The sequence below is a fragment of the Fusarium venenatum genome, assembly GCF_020744135.1.
Source record: "Fusarium venenatum strain MPI-CAGE-CH-0201 chromosome Unknown EDB82scaffold_4, whole genome shotgun sequence".
NCBI classification, from domain to species: Eukaryota; Fungi; Ascomycota; class Sordariomycetes; order Hypocreales; family Nectriaceae; genus Fusarium; species Fusarium venenatum.
The window spans coordinates 3,709,770-3,732,805 of NW_027072132.1; the positions used below are offsets into that span (position 1 = coordinate 3,709,770).

Below are 23,036 nucleotides of genomic sequence, written 5' to 3' on the forward strand. Positions count from 1 at the left end.
CTTGTTGCTGTGTATCTGTGGTATGATGCTCACTGAGATTGGTAACTTGCCATCCTGGCTTATATCGCGCTGACTTTGATCTCCTGTGCCCCTTAATAGCTCAGGAACACAAGACCACATAAGGAACTTAATCCTTACGACCGGGGATGTATCAATTCTTTAGGTTGAGTATTCTTAACACTCAAAGCAGATGCTTATCTCAATCATGATGTTCAAAACTATATCGTTGTGCTATTGCATGTTCAAGGAAGTATGCAAGAAACGGGCTTCGATGAATTCTCACTAGCCCTTCCAACCCAATTACACATTTGATATCACAGCCTCTGCTTCTATCGATGACGAGGAAACAATGCGTCTCCTTGATTGACCTTACTATCGTTACCAATGCCAGTCCACCATCCCCCTCTTACTTGACAACATTCACCCGGCGTGATGTACTCAACCCTTTATCTGAAAGTGCCAGCTCTCTCGAGCTTGAGTTTGGCACACGTAATGATGGGATGTAGTATAGATTGGCAGGTGCGTTGGAGGAACGGCTCCGAATGTCTGACGTCCTGCTAAAAACGTCGTTAGACTTGCGGTTAACCATGAACCCGGAAACAACACTAGACTTAAAACGAATATGTCTTGATATGTCCTGATATTTGGTCAACGTTGGCTCAACGAGCCAGTTCAAGGTACGTCATTGAATTCCAGTCACCGTTTCGTGGATATGCTTGACAGGCGACAACAACGGAATCTCTTGTTTCCGAATAGGTAGTGTATCACAAGTAACTATGAACTAGACATCATAAGCAACTCAGATATTCGGAAACGTCTTATGGTGGACCGAATACCTGGAGCGCACTGGAACTTCCCCTGGCTTTGCATGCCCCATTCAACAACGCTAGGGATGATGTACGGACCAATAATTCCGTTAATTTGGAAAGGTCCTTAATAAAATTAAACGAGAAATATCACATGGTCCTGACGATCTTGTAGGAGAAAGGTAGGAGGTGACGTGGGAAGTCCCGTATCTTTTCATGAGGCTCTTGGGCTATTCTTAAGACGGCAATGGCGTTTTGGGGAATATGACTAGTCAAATTGATGATCAGGTTTTCAGATTTTCTTAAGCACCTTGTTGTGCCTGCCCATCAAAATAATGTGCTTGTGGGATAATGTGTAAAGTTTGATCGACCACGTTGACCTAGCCTTGTTCCTTTCTGAAAGGCATGGATCGACTATGTTGATTCCCATAGCAGCCATCCGCTGGATAATGTTGGGCATCAAAGGCTAAATGGGGTATCGCGTCGTATTAATGACCAGGTTATCGTATGCGACGGTCCCATCTGAGCGATGCTTTCCGAGGACAGAGAAATGTAGACCCCTGATCTGATGCTGCGCCAAGCCTAAGCCACCGGGAACAAGATCCGGAAAAGGTGTCAAGGGAAATGACATCAGAATCGTTGATAGGGCTGTATGTGACAAATTTATGTTAACACAAACAACTGCACTCCAAGACGGTATATTTGGGATGAGGTGGCTTCTCACCTGCTGTATTTGACAAAATGCGACTTTTTGTACCTGTGACGATAGTAAATCAAACAAAAAAGAGATTGGATTGTGTCAAGAACCTCATCATTGTACGTCTCAGGATGATAGAGCAGGTTTCCTATCATCCATTCTTCCCCTTTCGCTAGCAGCAGCGCCAAGGACGCCGTTAAACAAATGTGCTGCTCAAGTCAAGACTTTGTTCATACTGACCCAAAGCCGTTGATGTCGTTCTAAACTTAGTTGAGTGAAGAAGGTCGCATCTCATTATACTGTCAAGATGGTCACTTTTCAGCTGTGGATGCACGACTGAGCGGGACTCTAGAGTAATTCAGTTCAACTATCTGCAGATTAGGGGATGTGACTAATTACGTGTATTCTGTATGACACTGGTGCATGGCATGTGTGACGTTCAGGTACGCCTGGATAACAACTTCAAGCATCTTCACTCTAAACAATCGAGAGAGAAGCAACTTCATAATGTCAATGTTCTTTGAATAAAACCGGGCCGCAATCATAACCCCACAACCGTGTCGCTTGCAGCATTAGCCTACCCGTTTTCCCACTGAAAACAGCATTTCTCCCAAATTAATTGACAGCAAACGTTGGGAATCGAGGCACAAACTAGCTGCAACTGAAGCATTCCTTAACCATGACGATCGACGCCAGACAATTGTTTTTTAAGGATCTACAGGTCTCTCCCCAGATCACCATACCGTCAAAGGGAGCTTCAAAGGCTTATTTGCGGCCAACAAGAAGGATTGGACTTGATCATTGGGTGGACACCAAGAATTAAGATAACTTAAGCTATGTGGATATGGTATCGAAAGAGGTCAAGGTTTAACCGAAATCCAATAGGGATAAAGATCCGAATCCTAAACGGGACAGTAGTTGAGGCTATTACCAACGTTCCCTTGACCTACACAACCATGACCGTAGAGACGGACTCGGTGGGCTGTGTCCAGGAACGTGACTTGAACATTTCTGCGCTGGTGGCTGCCTCTGATGTGATAAGTTATGATCTATCAGAAGCTGTGGGCAAAGTTGGGTCCGATTAAACTTCTACTCAATGTAGCTGAAGCACTACACAGATTATCCTCGAACTTATGGACGTATGACGACATGCTAGTTGCTGTGACTGGGATGTCATGGTGCCAAACTAGGTTGAATGTTTCTCGGTATAAGGAAAGAACTCAACTATATATCATGAGGATCATCTCATAGATACCCCGGATCATCAGGTCGATCAATACCGACTCCAACAACCAATTCAATCATGGCTCGTAGAATGAGCTGGCGAGCCACAGTGGCTGCAATTCTTACCATCACTCCAACAAAAACCCATTCTGCCCCATGCGATGCCCAACGCACTGGCATGTTATATGCCGGAGGCTGTCCTCTACCCGGCGTGTGCAGCTGGGGGACTTGCAACACTATCACTATTGAACTCGACACTTACAACTGCGGAAAGCGTAATAACTCCTGCGAATCTGGGCAGCTTTGTGTTGCTGGTGGATGTTACTCCCTTGAACTTGGACCAAGCCCACAGAACTGTTCTGCAGGCTGCCAACCTGGTCAATGGTGTGATAGTGGTAACTGTGCGACTATCGAGGTGACGACCAACTCTCGTCGTTGCGGTAGCAATAGCACCGAATGCGGTCCAGGATCACTGTGTGTCAACGATGTATGCCAAAAGATCGACATCGGCTCAGATCCAACATCTTGCGGGGCTTCCAACCAAACCTGCAGCTCTGGAAACTGGTGTCTTGATGGTACCTGTGTCCCCTTCATCCTCGGAACCAAGGTCCAGTCCTGTAAAAGGACTAGCGAATGCCCCTTCGGCACTTCATGTCGTGGTGGCTTCTGTCGCCAAATCGCAATCTCTGCCGATACATACAATTGTGGTGAAGGTGCTTCGAAGAACTGCACCGCCGGTCAACTTTGTATTTCTGGGCAATGTCAATCGCTAAACATCACCTCAGAGGCTGAAACTACGAGTTGCGGTTCTTCTAAACAAGGCTGCGATCCTGGTTCCTACTGCTCAAAAGACACATGTTTACCCCTGTCCGTCTCGATCGACTCCTCCCAATGTGGCAGTAGTTCATCACCTTGTAAGAGCGGCCAGATTTGCGTCTCTGGCCAATGCATCAGCAATCTGATTGACCAAACAAATACTCCAAGAGTCGCTTGTGGTTCTGGGTCTGGAGGACCTGGAGCACGTACTCCTGGCCGAGCTCAGAATGCAGACGACAGTTCTCCAGGGGGAACGAGTGGCGGAAACGGTAGCAGTACCGGAGATCCAAATCAGCCAGAAGCTTCTGCTGATAACGATAGCCCAAGCGGGGACGATCCGGGAGACTCGTCCACTGGTGATGGAGCGACTTCAGCTCGACCGCAAGGAAGCTCCGAGGGAACCTCCGACAGCGGTACGGGTGCGAACAGTCCAGATTCTGACTCTAGCTCTGGAAGTGATGGACAGAATGGGGACGCTTCTCCAGGCCAGAGCGACTCACAAGGACAGAATGGCGCGAACAGCCCAGGCGCACCTACTTCTACCTGTACTCCGCCATGCACTGGCAACTCTGTCTGTATTAATAGTCAGTGTTCTACTGTCCAGAGCTCTTTTGCTTGCGGTGCCTCGTCCAGCCGTCTTCTTCGCTTGCTGAGGCGCCAAGCGGCAGCGTGCCAACCAGGCTTTTCTTGTATCAACAACGAGTGTGTCGCTACGACAGGACCAGTGAACTGCGGTGCATTAGGAGTCAACTGCCCACTCAATTACGCTTGCATACAGAACTCTTGTGTCGCGCTTGACGATCCATCCACTTGTGGCGGTGACGTCTGTAGCAGTGGCGAGATTTGCTTAGGCAATGTATGCACACCAAACGCTGCTTTGGCTAGCTGCAACAGTGTGTCTTGCGCCACTGGAGAAACGTGTCAGAATGGAGCGTGTCTTGCTATTGGTAACGCCGGTTCTGGAGGTACTACCAATCCCCAGGTACCTGGTTCAAACGGCGACACCACTAACACCAATGGTGATGGTGCTTCATTTGGTGAAGGGGCCAATGCAAACCCAGGCAGGGGTCAAGGGAGCGGTGTCCCTGCAGACCCGGAGCCACAAAGCGGACAAGGTCAAGGTTCAGGAGGAGACATTCCAAGCTCTGGAACTGGCTCATTCCCAGGGAACGACTCTGGATCAGGCAGTGACAATGGGCCTGGTAGTGGAACAAACTCTGGCACTGGTTCAACTCCAGAAAACGGTTCAGGCGATGAGTCTACTTCTGATGGCGGTGCCAGTGGTAACTCAGGTAACGGATCGAATGACGGCAGCGGATCCGGAGCAAATTCGGGCTCAGGCTCAGACTCGGGAGATGACTTGACAGGATCACCTTCAGGCAACGGCCCGGGTTCTGGCAGCAGAAGCGACGATAATGCTGGTACTGAGCCAAATGCAGGATCTGGTTCAGGCAGCGGAACAGGTGGAAATGGAAACAACTCAGGGACTGACCCAGTAACTGGTTCACCTGCTGGTAATGGATCCGACGCCGGCTCTAACACGGGAGATGGTGATGATCCGGATGGAAATGATGGCAATCCTGGAACAGACCCTGTCACTGGTTTACCGTCTGGGAATGGCTCTGGATCTGGAGACGGCAATGATCCAGATGCTAGCAGCACGACTTCGGATGGTGCTAGTACGGGTCCCGAAAGCAGTACGACTACTTCAAGAACTGGCTCAAGCCAGAGTGATGGTTCTGATGGAGACGACCCTGGAGACGACAGCACTGAAGACGGTGGCGCTGGAGGTAGTGTCTCACAGACTGCACGGCCACCTAACCTTACCGGAGAACCTCAAGGAAATGGTTCAGGTGGTGATGACGACTCTGACGCAAGTGATTTGGAACCATCTAGCACAGAAGCAGACTCTGGCCCTGTAGAGTCGAATGGTGCATCGCCATCCGGGGGCGATGGCTCTGGAACAGCAGGTCCCACGGACGACCTATCACAAAGTTCAATCTTATCTGAAGGTGCACCTATTGTCAACCCCGGTCCAACTTCAACGATGTCGTCAGTAGAGGCCACTAGTACTAGTACCGGACTTACTGGAGTTCCTCAGGGGAATCCATCAAGTCGAGATTCTGGAGATAATGGCTCGTCAACTACAGAAGTCAACAGCGACGGCAGTGGCTCGGAATCCTCACCCACAACTAGTAGCGATGGAGATGGGCTGCCAACTCAGGAATCCGGAACAGATGGATCTTTAACTACTTCTACAGTGGATGGTACAAATCCTGAAGACCAGACAACCACAACAGGCAGTCTACCCTCCGAGACTGGCTCTATCCCATGTACTGTGGATGAGGATTGTATTGGACTTTCTACCGGGCTGTGTGCACTCTCTGATACAGCTTGTGTTTGCCTCGATTCTATTTGTCAACCAGACCCTGACGTTAGCAGTCCCTCTGGTAGCTCAGGTCAAGAAGCTGAGACAACTGGAACCTCTGATGCCGAGACAATTGGAGCTGAGCCAACCGACACTGAGCCAACCGACACTGAGCCAACCGGAGCTGGGCCAACTAATGGACAGTCACCAGCAGTCACAGATCCTGGCTCTTCACCTACCGACGGGCCCCTGACGCCATGCTCAGAGGACAGCGACTGTATCCTCGATGTTGATCTTTGTGTTGTCGCAGGAGTCAACATTTGTGGTTGTGTAAATGGTGTCTGCGTTGAGACCACCGACCCTGATGGCGTTTCCTCACTACCTGGCAGTTCTACAACAACTTCCCAGACGCAGGACGCGGGAAATCCAGAGCCCACAGATGGCACAGGCGTCACACCATGTTCTGAAGATGCCGATTGTGTGGCAAATGCTGCACTGTGTCTTGATGGCCTACTGAACCTTTGCGCTTGTGTTGACGCTGTCTGCGTTTTAGCAACTGCTTCTGGCGACAACACTGTGTCAGCAACTAGTACCGCTTCTCAGACTCAGGACACAAATGTCTCCGTACCTACTGACGGTACTGAAACCACAATTTGCAACGAAGATGACGACTGTGTTGCGAATGCTGGTCTATGCCTCAGTGGAGCGTTGAACATTTGCGCCTGTGTCGACGCTGTTTGCGTCCCTACCATTGATCCTGACGGCAATCTTACATCACAGACCCAAGACGCAGACCCTTCTACAGGAACAAATGGCGCCGAGGTCACAGCCTGCACTCAAGATAGCGATTGCGTGGCAAATGTGGGATTATGCCTTGACGGTCTATTGAACCTTTGCACTTGCGTCAATGCTGTTTGTGTCCCAGACACAGCCCCTAGTAGCACTCAATCTGCTGATGGCACAGGCAATACGGCAACTCCTGGCGGAGATGGATCAGGCACTTCAGTGGCATGTTCTTCATCTGACGACTGTTTTGCCGATACATCATTATGCTTATTAGGTGGACTCAATTTGTGTATCTGTCTGAACGCGGTGTGCGTTGTAGCCAACCCCAATTCCAGCAACAGTGGAAATGATGGGGATGTATCAACTGACGGGGATTTAAGCGGGACAAACCAACAAGTTTCCTGCACAACAGACAGTCAGTGTACAGCCGCTCTTGGACTGTCTGTACTGGGTATCTACGCCTGTGTAGACCTCCTTTGTCAGCTTCAACCTACTGCGAGCTCCACGGATGGAAGACTGTCAGCCTCAGAAACAGGAACTGATAGCGAGCCCACGACTGTTAGTGAAGTGGAATGCTCAACAGATTCAGACTGTGTGGTTGCTATCGGCACTGACGCCTTGGGTCTGTTTGCTTGCATCGATCTCATTTGCCAACAGACTGCAACAGCAACAGGAGCTGTTCCCTCGGCCACCGGACCTTCTTCTACAAGTAATGCAGTTGGCCTCGAATGTTCCTCCGATAATGAGTGCGCTGTAGCGCTTGGTACGGGAGGTTTGGGCATATTCGCTTGTGTCGACGCGCTTTGCCAACGAGTTTCCAACACTAATACCGGGTTTGCCACTGTTACGACTGGCACTACTCCTGCCCCAACTGGTGACTCAAGCGATACAGGCGGCGATAACTCTGTATCCTGCTCTAGTAACTCTGACTGCACAGTGGCAGGCGAGACATGCTCTTCTGGCGTCTGTCGCGCAGCAACTTCAAGCGCTGGTAGCGGAAACGATGGGTCGTGCGACGACGCTACTGACTGCCTCTTATCAGTCAACCCACTGTGTCTAGCCGGTCTTTGTGTCTGTCTCAATGGCGTCTGCGGCCCTGACTCGAGCCAGATAGACACTTGTACATCAGATACGCAGTGCGACAGCGGGAAAACGTGCCAGGCAGGTGCGTGTGTCGACGAGGTTACTTGCGACACGCAACAAGACTGTGTAGCTGGCATTGATTTATGCACGTTTCTGGGTATTTGTGTGTGTGTCGATGGACTGTGCCGTTTGCTGTAAGAGTTTGGCTTTTATTGTCTATCATGATGGCATACTTGTCGCAAGGAATTTGTTTATTTCTACCATACTATTGCGAAGACAGTAATTTCGGATGGGCTGTCACTATTGCGAGTCGCATTTTATATTCAATTCTACTATGCATCATATTTCTAATATTATTTACATCACAACCAAAATGTTTCTTTTGTTGGTGACTTGTTTGTTTGCTCATATAACTAGCATGCTCATCTATACAAGGGAGATGAACAATCGAGTCAAGCTTATCCAAAGGAGATTAAAAGAAACCCAGCGCTGAATCATTGTCGTCTGCCCATTCATAAGTTGGCACCGAAATCCCGGCGTTGGTCATGGACTCGCACCATGTATTGTAACCGCTGATGATGGATGCTGCTTCATTCTCTGCCACATTTGGCATAAATGTCGGGTTTTCGCAATATGTTCGCGTGCCGTCCTCATTTAAATGAGGCCAGCAAAGCTTCAGCGTGATGTCGCGACACTTGGAGCTGTTGGGGTTAACCTCGGCCATGCCACCCATGACGGTAAGGGAGGCTTGAATCTGCGAGCGCCAGTCTGGCGCAAGAGCGTGATGGGGGTTTTGTCTGAGGCAGTGTACAGGGATCAAAGTGGCATGGAATAAGAAATACCTGTTTTGTTAGCAATCTTGGAATGGCAAGTTTGGTTCGGAAACTTACAGGATATAGAAAGCAGCCAATCTTGAATGGGTGCGAGATGTCCAGTAACTTTGTATATGCATGACAGACTCCTTGGCTGCGTCAAGACATCTAAACACTGCCAAATTCTCACTGCTAGTCAAATTCTGCTGGGTATTTTGTGCTGATGACCTCGCCCATCTGACCAAGAAAGGCCGGTACATGACGATACGTAGATTTCGGTAACGCCATTCTGAAATACCCATGCCAAGGCCATACTCAGAGTCTGGTGGTGGAACGGTACGGTAGTAGTATGGGACTTGTGCAAGCCAAGAGCCAATGCAAACGTCGTCGAGAGTGATAAGTTCTGTGGCTGATGGGAAGGGGCTGGTTATGAGACGGTTGTAGACTGTCATTGTGCTGAGATGGTAGGCTGATTGGACACGGATGTAGGTGTACATGGTTATACCGTCGACTTCTGGTGGACAGTGTGTTGAATCATGGGTGAGATCCTGGACATTTTAGTGGTTGGGCTTCCCGGGGTACGATATATACTGACTTTTTCATGTATGTTCTGAGGGAACGCTGTCTCGACACCAGCCTGAGGCCAGTTCAGCGGCCTTCCATACGTGATGGTGGCGCCTACATCAAGTACACATAAACACCACCATATCCTACGTCTCGTCTCACTTTGTAAAGGTGAAAGACTGTTCCCTTCTAAATCCTTGTGGAGACCCAACCCGATAGCTAGCCTAATAGCAAGTCCGCCATAGTTGAAACCGGTATTTGGCTTATTCCTTTTCTGCATATAATTCGACGACAAGCTGAATGCCTGAACAAGGGTGAGATTGCCAACCTCGAGGTAATTTGAAAACAGACTCTTTTGCGCTGCTTGAAAGATGGGAAGGTCTGTTGCGTCAGCCACATTACTGCTCGCAAATGATCCCAGGGCCGCGAGGATGTTTGCTAGAGTGTTCCAATGGCCTTTGTTGGCGCACGGTAATGTCCCTGCGTATTGGGCTCGGAAGGTAGGCTCGTGGACAATGGGGAATGTGGGATGATAGAAAACAAAGAAGGCGTCAATGAGATTTTCGACAGCGACTCTGGTCAGCATAGCCTGTGAGCGGAACCATTGTGAGTGATCTGAGTGCTGCTGGAATAGAGATTCGATCTCGTGGAGCGCAACATCGTTGTCTACCTCCTCGCCGTCTGGACGGGCTGATAAGATCTGTCGCAAAAGAGCGGATCCAGACGCAGCTCCATAATAACCTCTCTTCTGGTCCCCGATGGTCAAGGAAGCCATGCCGTCCATGATGGCTTGAGATGGGTTGCCGTCGACGTGATTTGTTATGGACCAGCTGGCAGGATCATAGGTCCCCCACGAGGTTTCCTGCTCGTTCCATTCGAAATCATCGGTCGTAGCTGGAGCAAATTCAAAGGCAGCATCTTGCGAACCAGCCCACAGCCCAGCATTTGCTTCCAATTCGCCGATGGGCGCCAGAAGGAAAGGATCCGCAGTTAGGTTCGCTATGTTGGCTTGACCCGCCAAGTAAAAGCCAGGGTCTGTAGTGGGAGTCGGCAGTTGCATGAGATTGTCTGTGGTTCCTGGAGTGGTAGAAGGCAGGCTGACTAACCCAGGGGTTTGTGCTAGTGTTGGTGCTGGTGTTGGTTCCGATATCTGCGGTGTGGGTTCTTGTGCTTTACTTTGAGCTAGTAGTCCTTCTTTGGACTCTTCCAGCATCTCTGCGATTTGACTGTCGGTGTAGTGGCGCCGAAGGACAGTTTCGGCCTTTTCCAGACGTTCTTCCAAAAGGGTGAGTTGTCTATGTATGAGTGTCAGTGGCTAGCGTTGAGTGAAGTCAAGCCGTTGATCGATAGGAGGCTTATTTAGTATACCTTCTAGTTAACCTCGTTCTACTATGCTTGTCGTATAAACAGTGACGCCTGTACTTTCGACAGATGGTGCAAACGGGCATGACACCGTCGCATTTGACTTTGCGCCTCCGACATTCGCGACATGTTGTAGATTCTTCTGCTGGTTGTGGTTCATTTCTAGGAGCAGCTTGCGCTGAAGCTGGTTTTGTCGTTTTCGGGTCCATGAGTTCGAGATTTATTTAATTATGCATTGAAAGTCAACGATGGGGATGACTTTGGTAGGATTTAAAAGGTACGAATGAGTTGAAGAAATGAGATGACACTTGCCCTGACCCCTGTTCATCCCCGCAATTGTTCTTGGCCCCCGTATTGAAAACAGTTAGCGTCTTTTCGGCCCGACTTAAACACGAGCTCTTGCTGTAATAGGTTTGTAGGGTAACATTGTAGGTTGATGGTTACACAACCAGCAGTGCTTTCAACTGTATAGCCTATAATGTGTAGACTCTCATTCTTTCCTGTTGATTTCATCACTCGGGATTCACTATGAACTGCTTATAACAAACTACACGGCTTGTATATGCCTCGCAACTGGTGCAATGATACGTCGTACTAACAAACACGCAAAGACAGATTTGACAGTGTAACGGTTTCTTGAATCAGATCGAGTATATCGTTAAAATAAAAAATGGTACATACTTTAGTATATATTATGCCTTATGACCTCCGGAAAGGATGAGCTTCTGTGTTCAAAACATACTGATCCAAGCTAACCAGATCAGGTGATGAAAATATGAGATAGAAATACTTGAGTGTCTCTGACAACCAGAAACTCTCCATAGAATCTGTTTGTTTTGTATCCACGTTCACAACATCATCAATTGCAGCATTTCCGTGTGGAGTAGTTGTAAATCGAATAATCGATTGGAACATATCCCAAGCCATGTCCTGCCAAATCGGATCCGCTGTGATGCGGTACATGATAAAGATGCTTTCGATGGCTTCTGGACGCAGGAGATATCTCGGATCTCGGGCATGTCGAAATCCGGGTGGAATGCCATCCCTTGGGGGGTTCCAACGCTCCTTGTCGTACACGCACGGTTCTAGACTCGGACAGGCCAGGATGTTGAAGATCTCAGGCATCATACCTGTAGGAAATGACTTGTATGCCCAACCGCAACCTCGAGCAAGTCTTTCTCCAATGTTGACATGCTCTTCGATACCCAAAAGCTTGCCACCAAGAGCAAACATACCTCCAGTGAAGCAAGTAAGATGCTGACTCTCCGTGCTCAGTTCTATTCTTTCATGGACACGGACGTCACCAGAAAACAAGACATCGTCCTGTCCCGGCAGCATAGGTCGGTACAGCAAATGTTTCACTACCACATCCATAGCTGTGCGATACATGGTGGGATAGTTCTCATCCACACCACCCATAAGTGCATGCATCTTAGGTAGGTACTCATAAAGCGAATCTGCCAGTGCTCCAAGAGAGAATGTGTTGTCATTGGCCTGTTCGTTTTGAAAGTCGAGGCTGAGAGGCCACATCCCTGGTAACAGGGTGCTGTTCTGGATTTTGACAAGAAACTGCGTTACTCGATCGGTGGCATCGTAGAATTTGGGATCGCCCGTAAGCATTGACAGTTTAGTAAATTCCATGACTAAGGAACTGGGCGAGGCAGAAGGGTCATGGACTCCCGCAACCTGTTTTCCGTTCCTGGCATCTTCAAAGTTAAGCCAGAAGCCAGGTAGTCTGTTAGGTGTGTCGAAGGCAACGTAAAGCATTTCTCCCAGCTCAATAGCTTTCTGGAGCAATACCTTCTCGTGACTTAATTCGTAGGCACCAAGAAGGCCACCCAGGTGACGAATTGTCGTTTCGAATAAGTTGACAGCACCTTCATGAGGCTGTCCCCAGTCAAGAGTCGCAGCCGCTTGGGCAGCTTCGCTGAACTCTTCCTTGAGATCCATGATCCATAGCGTATCCAAAGAATCCACCAACGTTGCTGCCCACCCGCCAAAGGTGTCCTTGCCCTGAGCAGTAAGAGGCGTCAACTCGTCCTTCATCCAGGCATACTGCCTGTACGACCTGTAACTGCGAAGAAACTCATCACGGACGGCTTTTTGACGAGTCTTCGTGGTTGACGTCTGACGAAATTTGTTCGTGTCAGCTTGAACACGAGGTAACTGATGATGGTTTTCCGTTGGTAGAGGCTTGATGGTCGAGGGAGGATAATATTGGCGTAGGGTCGACCACTCAAATGTGCTTGGCACGAATTGCAATTGTCTCTTTGGCGCTGATGATTTAGACACAGACGATAAATGCCAGAATAGAAAGAAAAAGAGAACTGCAGCGACCAGCGCTTTGCGCGATGATAAAGATACTGGACCCGAGAGCCAGATCATGGCGTCGAGACTGAGTGTATGATAGAGACTCAGAATTACGACAAAACAACAGTTGGAGACGCTGAGGATTGCTGATGTTGCCGCCAATAAACGAGATGAAGGGAGAGAAGCAAGATTGCAACAGTCAAAAGAGTTTAGCCGCCGTCGCGGAGTCGCCAAAGAAGCTGCAACCAATTATAAGACAATATTAATCAGCCCATGTCTATATATCCCTGTTGAAACAAGAGACTAAACCAATAGTAGATGTCTACTCTGTATCTACTCTGTGCATCACCTTCAAAATAGAAATCTTTATGCTGTTGGTTGTGGTTTGTCAAGAACAAACTGTAAATATAGATCTAATCTGTTGGTTGTGTCTAATCAGGCTGGCGGTTAGCAAGAATGGTAATTAATATTCCCTCCATCACGAATTTCACTCTAAACAAACAATTCCTTTCCTTTCTACACAAACTCAATTCATGATGCGTCGATTGTTGTGTTTCTTATTTGCCGTGGCTGTAAATTGTGTCTCGCATTGTGACACAGAGCCTTTGTCACTTCCCATCCGCGATGTTCAGGTTCTTCCCAATGTCGAAAAATCTCTCATGAGAGGAATCCCAGCAACTATTGGTTCACCAAGTCAAAGCATTGTGCTTCTACCCTGGGCGTGAGTAATGTCACCAAAGAGCATTCGGGACGGACTGTGTTACTAACCTCCAACTTAGAGAGTTGAATAACACTTGGATCTACGATGACCAACCCTACTGCGACAAAACAGTTATATGGAATGACAGAATCTGCGAAACCAGAAGAGGTGGACTTTACGACGAGGCAGAGTCTGAATATTTCACAAAAGCTAGTGATATTGGTGATGCAGGAGGCTCGACAAGTGAAGTAGCATTTCAAGGTGCAGAATCAGGAATAAAGAAACTCGTCTCCACCAGTCTTGCCGGCACCGACAACATCACCTTAGAGGGAGCACCAGCAGTTGAAGATCTTCCAATTGGCATACCGCGTCTTAAATGGGATGCCGGTTATACGATGCTCCATCCGCTTGGTCTTGGTTCCAATTCAACATATCTCAACACTCTTAAAGATGCTGGGAAAATAAGTTCCAGGGTCTGGTCAATCTTTTGGGGAAGGATGTGGGTAAAGACTCCCATTGATGGTTCACTGGTACTGGGAGGATACGATGAGGAAAAGGTAATTGGAAAGAATTACACGGCACCTCTTGTCTATGATGATTATACAGGCACCGCAGGTTGTTGGACTGGGATGAAGATTACTATATCCGATATCAGAGTCAACTTCCGCGATGGATCTGATGAGAGCATCTTTCCGTCCAACACAGCTCTGCCATGTTGCATTGTACCTCAAAGACAGCTTCTTCTTGAGGCGCCTGGTGCATATGTCTCTAGATTTGAAGAGGTGACTGGTAGCAACCACACCGATACTTCGTATGGCCTCCACTGGTCAGCCCGTCTATTTGACGCCGATGACGCGTAAGTTTCTCCATGACACCCTCACTATGAAAATGAAGCTAACCCGCCAGCTTTGACGGCGATATTACTTTCCATCTTGACTCTGGTCTTCAAGTCAGGGTACCCAATAATCAATACATCGTCCCTTTCGTCGATATTGATAGAAGTGGCGCTCGAGTCACAAAGCCAAAAACAAAGGAGTTATTGATGAATGGCGTTGCACACCAACCGGCTACCCTCGGACGATACTTTCTTACCGCCGCATATCTGATGGTGAATCACGATGCAGGAACTTTCACCCTCTGGCAAGGCAATCCTACTCAAAGAAGCAAGTTGATAAAGGTATTCGATCAAGACACTGCCGACAAATGTGGCAAGGACGCCGCTGGTATAGTGCAGCCAACAGTCAGCGCAACCCCAAAAGAAGAAAAGGAGGAAGAGTCAACAGATCAACCGGAATCATCGTCAACTCCCTCGGCAGCGATCATTAGTGGCGCAGTAGCTGGTAGTGTGGTTGGAGTGGCAGTGATTTGTCTGGGAGTATTCTTCATCTTCAGACAAAGGAGAAAGGCCAGAGCGGAGAAGTCATTTCCGACTGACGTACATGTACGCGATTACAAGGGAGACTTTCAAGCATGGTATCCTCCTCAAGAGATGGCAGGATCTAAACCAATTCCCGCAGAGATACAAGGGCAGTCACATTTTGTATATGAGTTGGATGGTGGTGCCCGCAAATCCCGACTACGAGCGGATTAATTAGATTATACAGTTGCGTAAATATGTAGTTTATGTGTTTCTCTATCCTAAACTTCCTCTGGTATCTCATTCTCCTTCTTCCTTCTAGCACAACCCAAAGCTGATGTCGTGTTTTGTCATGATGTAGGACAGCCCTCTTGGCCCAAAGGCTCGTGGATCTGGGTCACTCCAGAGTAAATTTACTATCCGTGCTCCTGTCTTGACAGCTCCAGGTGTACGCTCAGCTCTACCAACCAATCCTGCCCGGAAAACCCTAATATGTTGTTCAAGCTGCGCGCAAGAAGCCATGATAACGCCTGGCCAGAGGAGCATACGACGAAAAGGCGAGTTTCCAACAAAAAGAGTATAAAAGGCAGCCATTGTCTTGCCAATTCTCTCATCGAGCTCCATCGCTAGATCAGCGTCTGAAAGCATGTCCAGGCAAAATGCTGAGTGCAGGTACACGATGAGAGCATTCTGGTAAATGGTTATTGAACCGATGCGTCCTTCAACAGGACGAAGACTATTGAGGTCTTCTTCGTGCGGGTCATATGCATCAATCTTTGCTACGAGATACTCGTATTGCTTTCTCAGCTTTGGAGACTCTCCCAAACCCAACCTTTCCTCTTCTTGGCGCGCCTCGACAAGTTGGTGGATCTGTGGTACCATTTCGAATAAAGCTTGCCCAAAGCCAAGAAGGAAGCCTCTAGATTCATATCCATCAAGAATGTCGAGAGAATGTACAGAAGGATCGATTTCCACATTTTCTTGCCGAAGCATGTTTCGAGGGGAAAGAGCCAACTTCACTGCGTGGTATGCATACATCTCCAAGAGGAAACCTCGCAGATAGGCAAGCTCATCATAGGGTTGGCATGGAGATGTTAGTGTAGTGATGTATTCGCGACTTGCTTTGAGATGAAGATAGATTGAACCTCGTGTATTGCCATGAATATGCTAAGTGGATTCAGTAAGTATGCGATTCAGATCTTGGGGAGGTGAGCGGCTTACATCGTAGATACAGAGCAGTTGCAGGATCAACAGAATCTGCGAAGTTCTGGTCGATGTCGTCTGTTGGACCATGCCAGGGGTCACCTGACCTATCTCGTAAGAGATCAACGTCTGTAGACCGGCCAAAACCTTTGCGTAGTGACCTCTTGTGGCTACCTCCAAGCCACGAACTTTCGAGTTGTTGATCAAGAGATGAGCTCCTCCAATAGCGAGTACACAATCCAAAATAAGCTCGTTGTTGGAAGCCAATGGGAGTAAATAGTTGACAAAAGGGTTTCCACATTCACTCGGTCCTCTTGTAAGCATGTCGGCCGTGATATCCAGATACTGCTGATAAAGTGGTTTTGAATTGTCGCTTAGATAGGCCAGATTCCCATACGTGGGGGCCATCCGTATGGATAACGTCGAAGTGGTGTCCTCTGAAACCGCGCGAACCATGCAAGCACTAGAATTGGGTTGAGAAAAGTGGCTTTCCAAGACACCCTCAGTATGTGAGCCAAGTTGTCTATCTCCGTGGTCCCCGTTGGGAGTGGGCCAGACACACTCTTGTCTGGTACGAACACAACCTCCGCATATTGGCTTTGCTTCATCACACTTCTTACGTTTCGACCGACAAGTCATGCAGCCATTTTTAGATCGTGGATGATTTCGACGCCATTTAGAAGGAAACGGAGCTCCTCGATATGGTAGTTGCTGTGGTTGAGTTTCCATTGTGTATGAGTATGTAATTTGGCAGTGGTGACACGAACCACGGAGATCGAGTCAAGAATAAGTACTCGGAATATGAAAGAGGCAGCTTGACTTGGTTCTCGTAAAAGCCACAAGGCTTAGTTGGATGTAATGCTACTAGAGCTGCAACAAGTCAAGACTGGCAGGGGTTCGTTATCTAAACGCTTATCGCTGAGAGCTGTAAGGCTGAATTCGCTCACCTGACAAGGATCACAGAGTCGTACTGAATCCTTCGTGACTTTGTAGTGCAATAGGGTAATTGTTTCGAACCAAAAGGACATTATAGGATTTATAAAGCAGATTAGCCATCCTGGATGGGCCGGCTATAGAAACAGGATTTCTGGCCAAGGCGTTGACCAAAGCCACTGCCAAGCGAGGAATCAGAAATGGATTAAATTTGGTGACCTCATGAGAGATGCCTATACCGGGTGGCACTAGTCTGAGCTGAGACCGTGAACACTAGCCTCAAGGGTCCAAGAAACAAGAAGTGATCTGAAGCATATACCGGACATCAAAGCAAACTCCTGCAAACAGAAAGTCGATAATGAAGGAGGCCATTCACCTTGGTTTTGTATCATTAATCCCATTCTTCTGCTCGATTGTGAATGTGAGGTTAAAGAATGCTACATTGGGAGAACCAACTCTCTCACCCTACCCACGCATTTCGAAAGGATAATTTATCCATCACTGATGTCCAACCTACTAAATGCACTTTCCGTCAAAGCAAACACTCAGACTCTAACGAAATGTTGATTCTAGAATCTTTAATTGTTAAATAAACTCTATGGTTTGCTCTCTCTTGAGGCAGATGTAGTAGTCACCGCGTGTAGGTCTAGGTTAAGTCGACTGTCCCAAAATGGCAGGTTTCTGGATGGTTTCCTTACAACGGCAATTTATCGGCCCCTTTTAGATTACTAAGCACCAAACTCGCGAACATGAGCCAGTCTTGGAACAAACAATAAACTGCTTACAACTACCAACAATACTCTGTCATACGCCACTGCCTCGCATGATTATTCTGTGAGCTTGCTATATCTAATGGTGAGATTCGGTGGAATAACCCTCCGAGACAAGGCACTTATGGCGCCATCTTTTGCTTGATATTGCAATGACGAATGGCACTGATAAGCTCGTCTCTTTAGATAGCAGATACTTTCAGCATTCTATCATTAAATATCCTTTCAATATCACAACATCACAACTCATACCATGGCGAATTCATCAAAGACTGTCGCGTTCTTCGGTGCCAGTACTGGCATAGGACTATCAGCACTCAAAGAAACCTTGGCTGCTGGTCACCACTGCATCGCCTTGTGCCGAGTCCCTGCTAAACTGGAAACCCTCATCGCAGAACATGCCAATCTCCTTGATGTTGTTGAGGGAAATGTTTATGACTCCAAGGCCGTGAGCAGCTGTTTACTCAACAAGGATGGCAACCTTGTGGACGAGATCCTCTTCTCAATCGGTGCCAAACCTGTCCTCTGGAAAATGACTCTTGATGACCCCAAAGTCTGCCAAGTCGGCATGAATGTTGTTCTCGAATGTGTCGCGCAACTCAAAAACAAAGGCGCTAATGGAAAGCCACTTATCGTTGCCCTCAGCACAACTGGCACGTCTCGCTTTGGCCGGGATTATCCCATGGCCTTGTTCTTGATATACTGCTACGCTTTGAAAGTACCCCACGAGGACAAGATCGCCATGGAAGAGAATTTGGCTGGAAGTGGCGAAGACTTTTGCATTGTACGAGCCAGTTTGTTAGTTAACGGCAAGAGCGAGACTCCTGTGCGAGTGGGAGTTGAAGACCCCAAGACGGGACGACAGAGTCAAGAAATCGGATACACTGTCTCGAGGGAAGATGCTGGAAGATGGATTGCCGAGAACTTGATATTGCAGAGGAATGCTGACTATGTGAATAAGATTGCATCGATCACTTGGTGATAATATTCAAGGACTGGATAGGATAGATACTTGTGAGGTACTATGAGAATGATGCACTTTGGAATGTCATGTGTATGTTCTTGTTTTTGCCTTATGATTTGGTTCAAACTTCCATCATCAATTAATTATCAGCTATAATTTTCAGAACAAATGTTATTGCTAGAGCCGATTTTATATGTCTCATATTGGTCTGAAACCTCTACAAACATTGTGTTTCAAATTGAATCCGTGAGCGATATAATGATCAAGGTTGTAAATATAATTTTTGGGTAATCGCCTTACACAACAACTGAAGCCTTCTATTTTCTTATTTTCATTATAATTATTTGAACATTGTTGTCGAAACAACTCGATGCAATCAATTTCCCCCGATGTCTCGGAAGCATCCAACATACGAGCAATCGACAACAGGGGTTCCATGCTTCGGCCATTTCTAGTTAGGGTGTTGTACACGAATACAGTATCAAAAGCGACTATCCAATTGCAGTCGCGTCAGCAACTAGACACAGCATCATCATGCAAGCTTCCCCTCTTTATCTCTAGGCAACTATATCTATATATTAATTCACCTTCGCTTCGATCCGCTATCGTGATTGAAAATAGTACGCAGAGCAAACCTTTAACAGCAACATAGATCGTCGATCTAATTAGCTCATCCAGGGCTTCTATCACCAACAATGACCTCTTCTAATCCTGCGTATCATTTCCACCGCCGAAACGGTAAACAAAACGATCCAAGAATGACTTCTGGCGCGTCAAAGGGTCCGGGCGATGAGGCGACTAGTTCATACTTCGATCACTCCACCGCTAAACGAATCAACACCGATTCGGTCTTTACTTCGGCTCTGAAGAAGCAGTACCCTGGGCTTGACCTCATTGTGGCCCAGGAAATGCGGTGCAACCTGCTAGAGTATGCTGCTGCCGGACACGCCACCTTCAATGCCATAAACGACAAGGGCGAAGTCCCTTCGTCACTTGAAGTGACCGTCTACCTGCCGCCATCTCGTCGAATGGACGGCAATAAAGGACAGCTGGCCGAGCTGGTCATTTTTGGCAAGTTCCTCTACCAATGGCAAGGGGAAGAATTTGTTATCTACTTGGTCGACGGTCGTGATGGCGCCGAAGCGTATCCGCAGCTGAGGAACTACTACATCCTGACATCCAACATTCACAAAGCCGAACAGCTTGTACTTGCCACCGGTTCCTGGCAAAGTGATCTCCATGACGAAGTGTGGGTATTTGACCAAGGCGGATTTGAAAAAGATAGGGAACTCTGGAAGAGCGCTCAGAAATCGACATGGGACGCTGTCATCTTGGATCCAGACATGAAGGAACTGCTCATCAACGACCACATCTCTTTCTTTGAATCCAAGCAGACATACAAGAATCTTGGCGTGCCGTGGAAACGAGGACTCATCTATCACGGCCCACCCGGCAATGGTAAGACTATTAGTATCAAAGCCACTATGCATATGCTGGCGGACAGAACCCCATCCATCCCCACTGTTTATGTACGCAGTTTAGAATCGTGGATGGGACCCCAGTACTCTCTTCATGTCATCTTTGAAAAGGCTAGGGAGTTTGCGCCCTGCTACCTGGTGTTTGAAGACATTGATTCACTTGTTACGCCCATAGTAAGGAGCTACTTCTTGAACGAGGTCGATGGCCTCAAAGAGAATGATGGCATATTTATCATTGCTAGCACCAACCACTTGGAATTGCTGGACCCTGGAATTTCGGTAAGAGTCTCGGTGTCTTTGGAGATAACCACTAACCAGGTGCATAGAAACGTCCATCCCGGTTTGATCGCAAGTATTATTTTCCCGACCCAAACCTTGAACAGCGAGAAGCATACTGCCACTTTTGGCAGAAGAAGCTCAAACCAAACAAGGACATTAAGTTCCCTGATGAGCTATGCAAAGCCATTGCTGAGATTACAGACAAGTTCAGCTTTGCATATATTCAGGAGGCGTTTGTGGCGGCGCTTCTGGCCATCGCTGGGCGGTCTAAGGAAAAGCCAACCAAACCAAGCTGCGACGATGCCTGGGTCTTGGTGGCCGACGATCAAGTATCTGGAAAGATACGGGATGCAGATGATCTGAATAAACTGGAGCTTTGGGTTGAGATTAGGAAGCAGGTTAAGATTCTCCGTGAAGGCATGGAGGACGACGCCGATGCGTAATATGGGTGTGATTTACTATTAGTCTTTTTCAACTTAGTACCGTTTGGCATATTCATGTTATTTGGTTGTATATACGGGGATTAATTGAATGATTGCCATTGGCAGGAAGAATGTGCAAATGCATAAAACATCCCCCCTTTCTCTCTTCAAGAGTCTTCGATAATTCAATTTCGCCCACTAAGCAACCTCAGCCTCAATCAGCATCTCATATTGCTGTGGATCAGGCCAAAACTTGACAATGTGAAACCCAGTCCCTTCCAACAAATTCTCCCACTGAGTCTTGGTCCTTTCCGAAGATGAGAGGAGAGACATCATTTGAACATCCATGGTAGCCTGGCTGATGCTAGCTCCCTTCGGCGGCAGAACAATATCATAGATGAAAAGCTTCGAGTAGCCTTTGGTCATGGCATTCCTAGTGTGTTGAAGGATTTGTGTAGCTTCGACATCAGGCCAGTCGTGGAAAACAGCATGCATAAAATATACGCGACTCCCTGCGACTTATTAATCATGTATTCCATCAGGGCGGATGAAGCTTACCCATTACTGGTTGAGGTTTAAAAAAGTCATGAACCTGAGCTGTAAATTTTTCATGGACATTAACCTTTCGAATAATCTCTGGGAGGTCCTGCAGAACCAGTGACCCGGCAGGTAAACCAGGTCTCGCTTTGAGAACGTGAGAGATATCAATTCCTGTGTTACCGCCAACGTCTACAACAAGAGGTTTACTCAGATCGGCGCCATCCATCAACTTGCTGGGGTCGTAGATCTTGGTCCATGGCGTCTTCCACGCTGTCCAGGCCTCCATGTGTCCCGTGAAAGCTGCATAATACTCTGGACTCTTTTGAAGTCGACTAAAGAAGGTAAGACCTTCCGGGTCACTTGCTGCATAGTTGCTGTCTTCAGCTGATTTAGGCTCTTTGTAGCCAATTTTAGCTAGGTATCTGGGGAGGCTTTGGCCAGCTGAGATATAATGCTGAGTTCTGTATATAGTCAGTCACTGAGGTAAAAGGGAATAGTAGAATATTACTTACGCTGCCTCGAGTGATGCTCGGACTTTGGTGGACTCATCGCCTATGGCGTATGAGAATGGCGTTGGCTTGAATGTGTCTTGGTCTGTTTCTTCGACAACATTAAAGGCTGCCAGTAGGCGAAAAAGACGTCCTGAAGCATGTTAGACTAAGATGACTACAGATGAAGAAGACACCCACGCAGCAGATTGACCTCAATATCCCTCCTTGACATCGCAACCAGATCACCTATGGTCTTCTTCCCACCGCCAACTTCAGTCCAGGTTTTCCAGATACCCAGGTCGGTGCAAGTCTGTAAAGCAGAAAATACAGCAGGATGCTCAAAGCATAAACCCCAGGCCCTTTCGTATGGTGATTCCACTCTTGCTAAAAGACGGCGAGCAGCCGCGCGAACTCGCAGACGCTCTACTTCATCGCCGCAGAATTGATCTGGATGGATGCCGTCAAGGGCAGCGATGATGGAGTCAGTTGAATAGCCTATAGAGCCCATTTTGGGCTAAAAAAGGGTTTGAAGCAGAAGAATGTTGTTGACAGAAATTCAACAGTAATTGTTGTTTGATCTGTACAAGTTACACCAGATATCGCTTCCCCGCCTTCACTGTACAGTAGATAACGACGCAATTCATTGGACTCGCTAGGATACGCTAAACATGACTTTCATGCAAGTGACTTGCTCCAGATCCTACATATAATTCAAGATGACAGCCGACCGAGAAGAGATATGAATAGCAATGGGTAACGGTTACCGGAACCTTTCCCGCTGCGGAGTGTCTCTCTGATGTATCATCTTTTCACTGCAATTTAAAATTGCCAACCCACGTTGTTGGTCGAGTCGCTGCATAATAAGGTTACCTACTAGGATCATAATCCACGGAAACATCGGTTACAAGAATCACAGTCCGAGCCCCAATAAGGCCGCCCACAGGTAGTGTGGGTTGTTAGCCTCAACGACTGAGACGCGGCTAGAGGAACTCGGGATCCCGGGAGGTGGGACGACGATCTCAAAATAGTTATCAGCTAATTCAACGCTTCTTATAATTGTCAAGGTACCCA

General features: G+C 47.7%; 6 protein-coding genes across 6 annotated transcripts; 3 read left to right on the forward strand and 3 right to left on the reverse strand.

The window, feature by feature from the left end:
- Positions 1 to 8,072: 8,072 nt before the first annotated feature.
- On the reverse strand, positions 8,073 to 13,014 carry EDB82DRAFT_541161 (glycoside hydrolase). Its single transcript, XM_065609337.1, has 4 exons — positions 11,261 to 13,014; positions 9,188 to 10,451; positions 8,671 to 9,140; positions 8,073 to 8,622 (listed from the first exon to the last, which is right to left on the reverse strand). The coding sequence occupies exons 1-4, from the start codon at positions 12,901 to 12,903 to the stop codon at positions 8,253 to 8,255; spliced, it is 3,747 nt and encodes a 1,248-aa protein (XP_065463376.1). The 5' UTR covers positions 12,904 to 13,014; the 3' UTR covers positions 8,073 to 8,252.
- A 295-nt stretch (positions 13,015 to 13,309) lies between these two features.
- On the forward strand, positions 13,310 to 15,161 carry EDB82DRAFT_319040 (aspartic peptidase domain-containing protein). Its single transcript, XM_025738203.2, has 3 exons — positions 13,310 to 13,549; positions 13,608 to 14,384; positions 14,435 to 15,161. The coding sequence occupies exons 1-3, from the start codon at positions 13,362 to 13,364 to the stop codon at positions 15,117 to 15,119; spliced, it is 1,650 nt and encodes a 549-aa protein (XP_025592987.2). The 5' UTR covers positions 13,310 to 13,361; the 3' UTR covers positions 15,120 to 15,161.
- A 42-nt stretch (positions 15,162 to 15,203) lies between these two features.
- Positions 15,204 to 16,817, reverse strand: EDB82DRAFT_480377 (fungal-specific transcription factor domain-containing protein; the record flags this gene model as incomplete). Its single annotated transcript, XM_025738204.1, has 2 exons — positions 15,204 to 16,052; positions 16,107 to 16,817. 2 exons carry the CDS (start codon positions 16,815 to 16,817, stop codon positions 15,204 to 15,206), a joined length of 1,560 nt encoding a protein of 519 aa, XP_025592988.1.
- A 979-nt stretch (positions 16,818 to 17,796) lies between these two features.
- EDB82DRAFT_514577 (uncharacterized protein) lies at positions 17,797 to 18,943 on the forward strand. Its single transcript, XM_025738205.2, has 2 exons — positions 17,797 to 17,876; positions 17,978 to 18,943. The coding sequence occupies exon 2, from the start codon at positions 18,045 to 18,047 to the stop codon at positions 18,771 to 18,773; it is 729 nt and encodes a 242-aa protein (XP_025592989.1). The 5' UTR covers positions 17,797 to 17,876; positions 17,978 to 18,044; the 3' UTR covers positions 18,774 to 18,943.
- Positions 18,944 to 19,281: 338 nt separating this feature from the next.
- On the forward strand, positions 19,282 to 21,044 carry EDB82DRAFT_319062 (P-loop containing nucleoside triphosphate hydrolase protein). The gene is made up of 2 exons (XM_025738206.2): positions 19,282 to 20,512; positions 20,560 to 21,044. The coding sequence occupies exons 1-2, from the start codon at positions 19,451 to 19,453 to the stop codon at positions 20,953 to 20,955; spliced, it is 1,458 nt and encodes a 485-aa protein (XP_025592990.1). The 5' UTR covers positions 19,282 to 19,450; the 3' UTR covers positions 20,956 to 21,044.
- EDB82DRAFT_319065 (S-adenosyl-L-methionine-dependent methyltransferase) lies at positions 21,004 to 22,776 on the reverse strand. Its single transcript, XM_025738207.2, has 4 exons — positions 22,164 to 22,776; positions 21,987 to 22,116; positions 21,493 to 21,935; positions 21,004 to 21,446 (listed from the first exon to the last, which is right to left on the reverse strand). Exons 1-4 carry the CDS (start codon positions 22,471 to 22,473, stop codon positions 21,133 to 21,135), a joined length of 1,197 nt encoding a protein of 398 aa, XP_025592991.1. The 5' UTR covers positions 22,474 to 22,776; the 3' UTR covers positions 21,004 to 21,132.
- Positions 22,777 to 23,036: the final 260 nt, after the last annotated feature.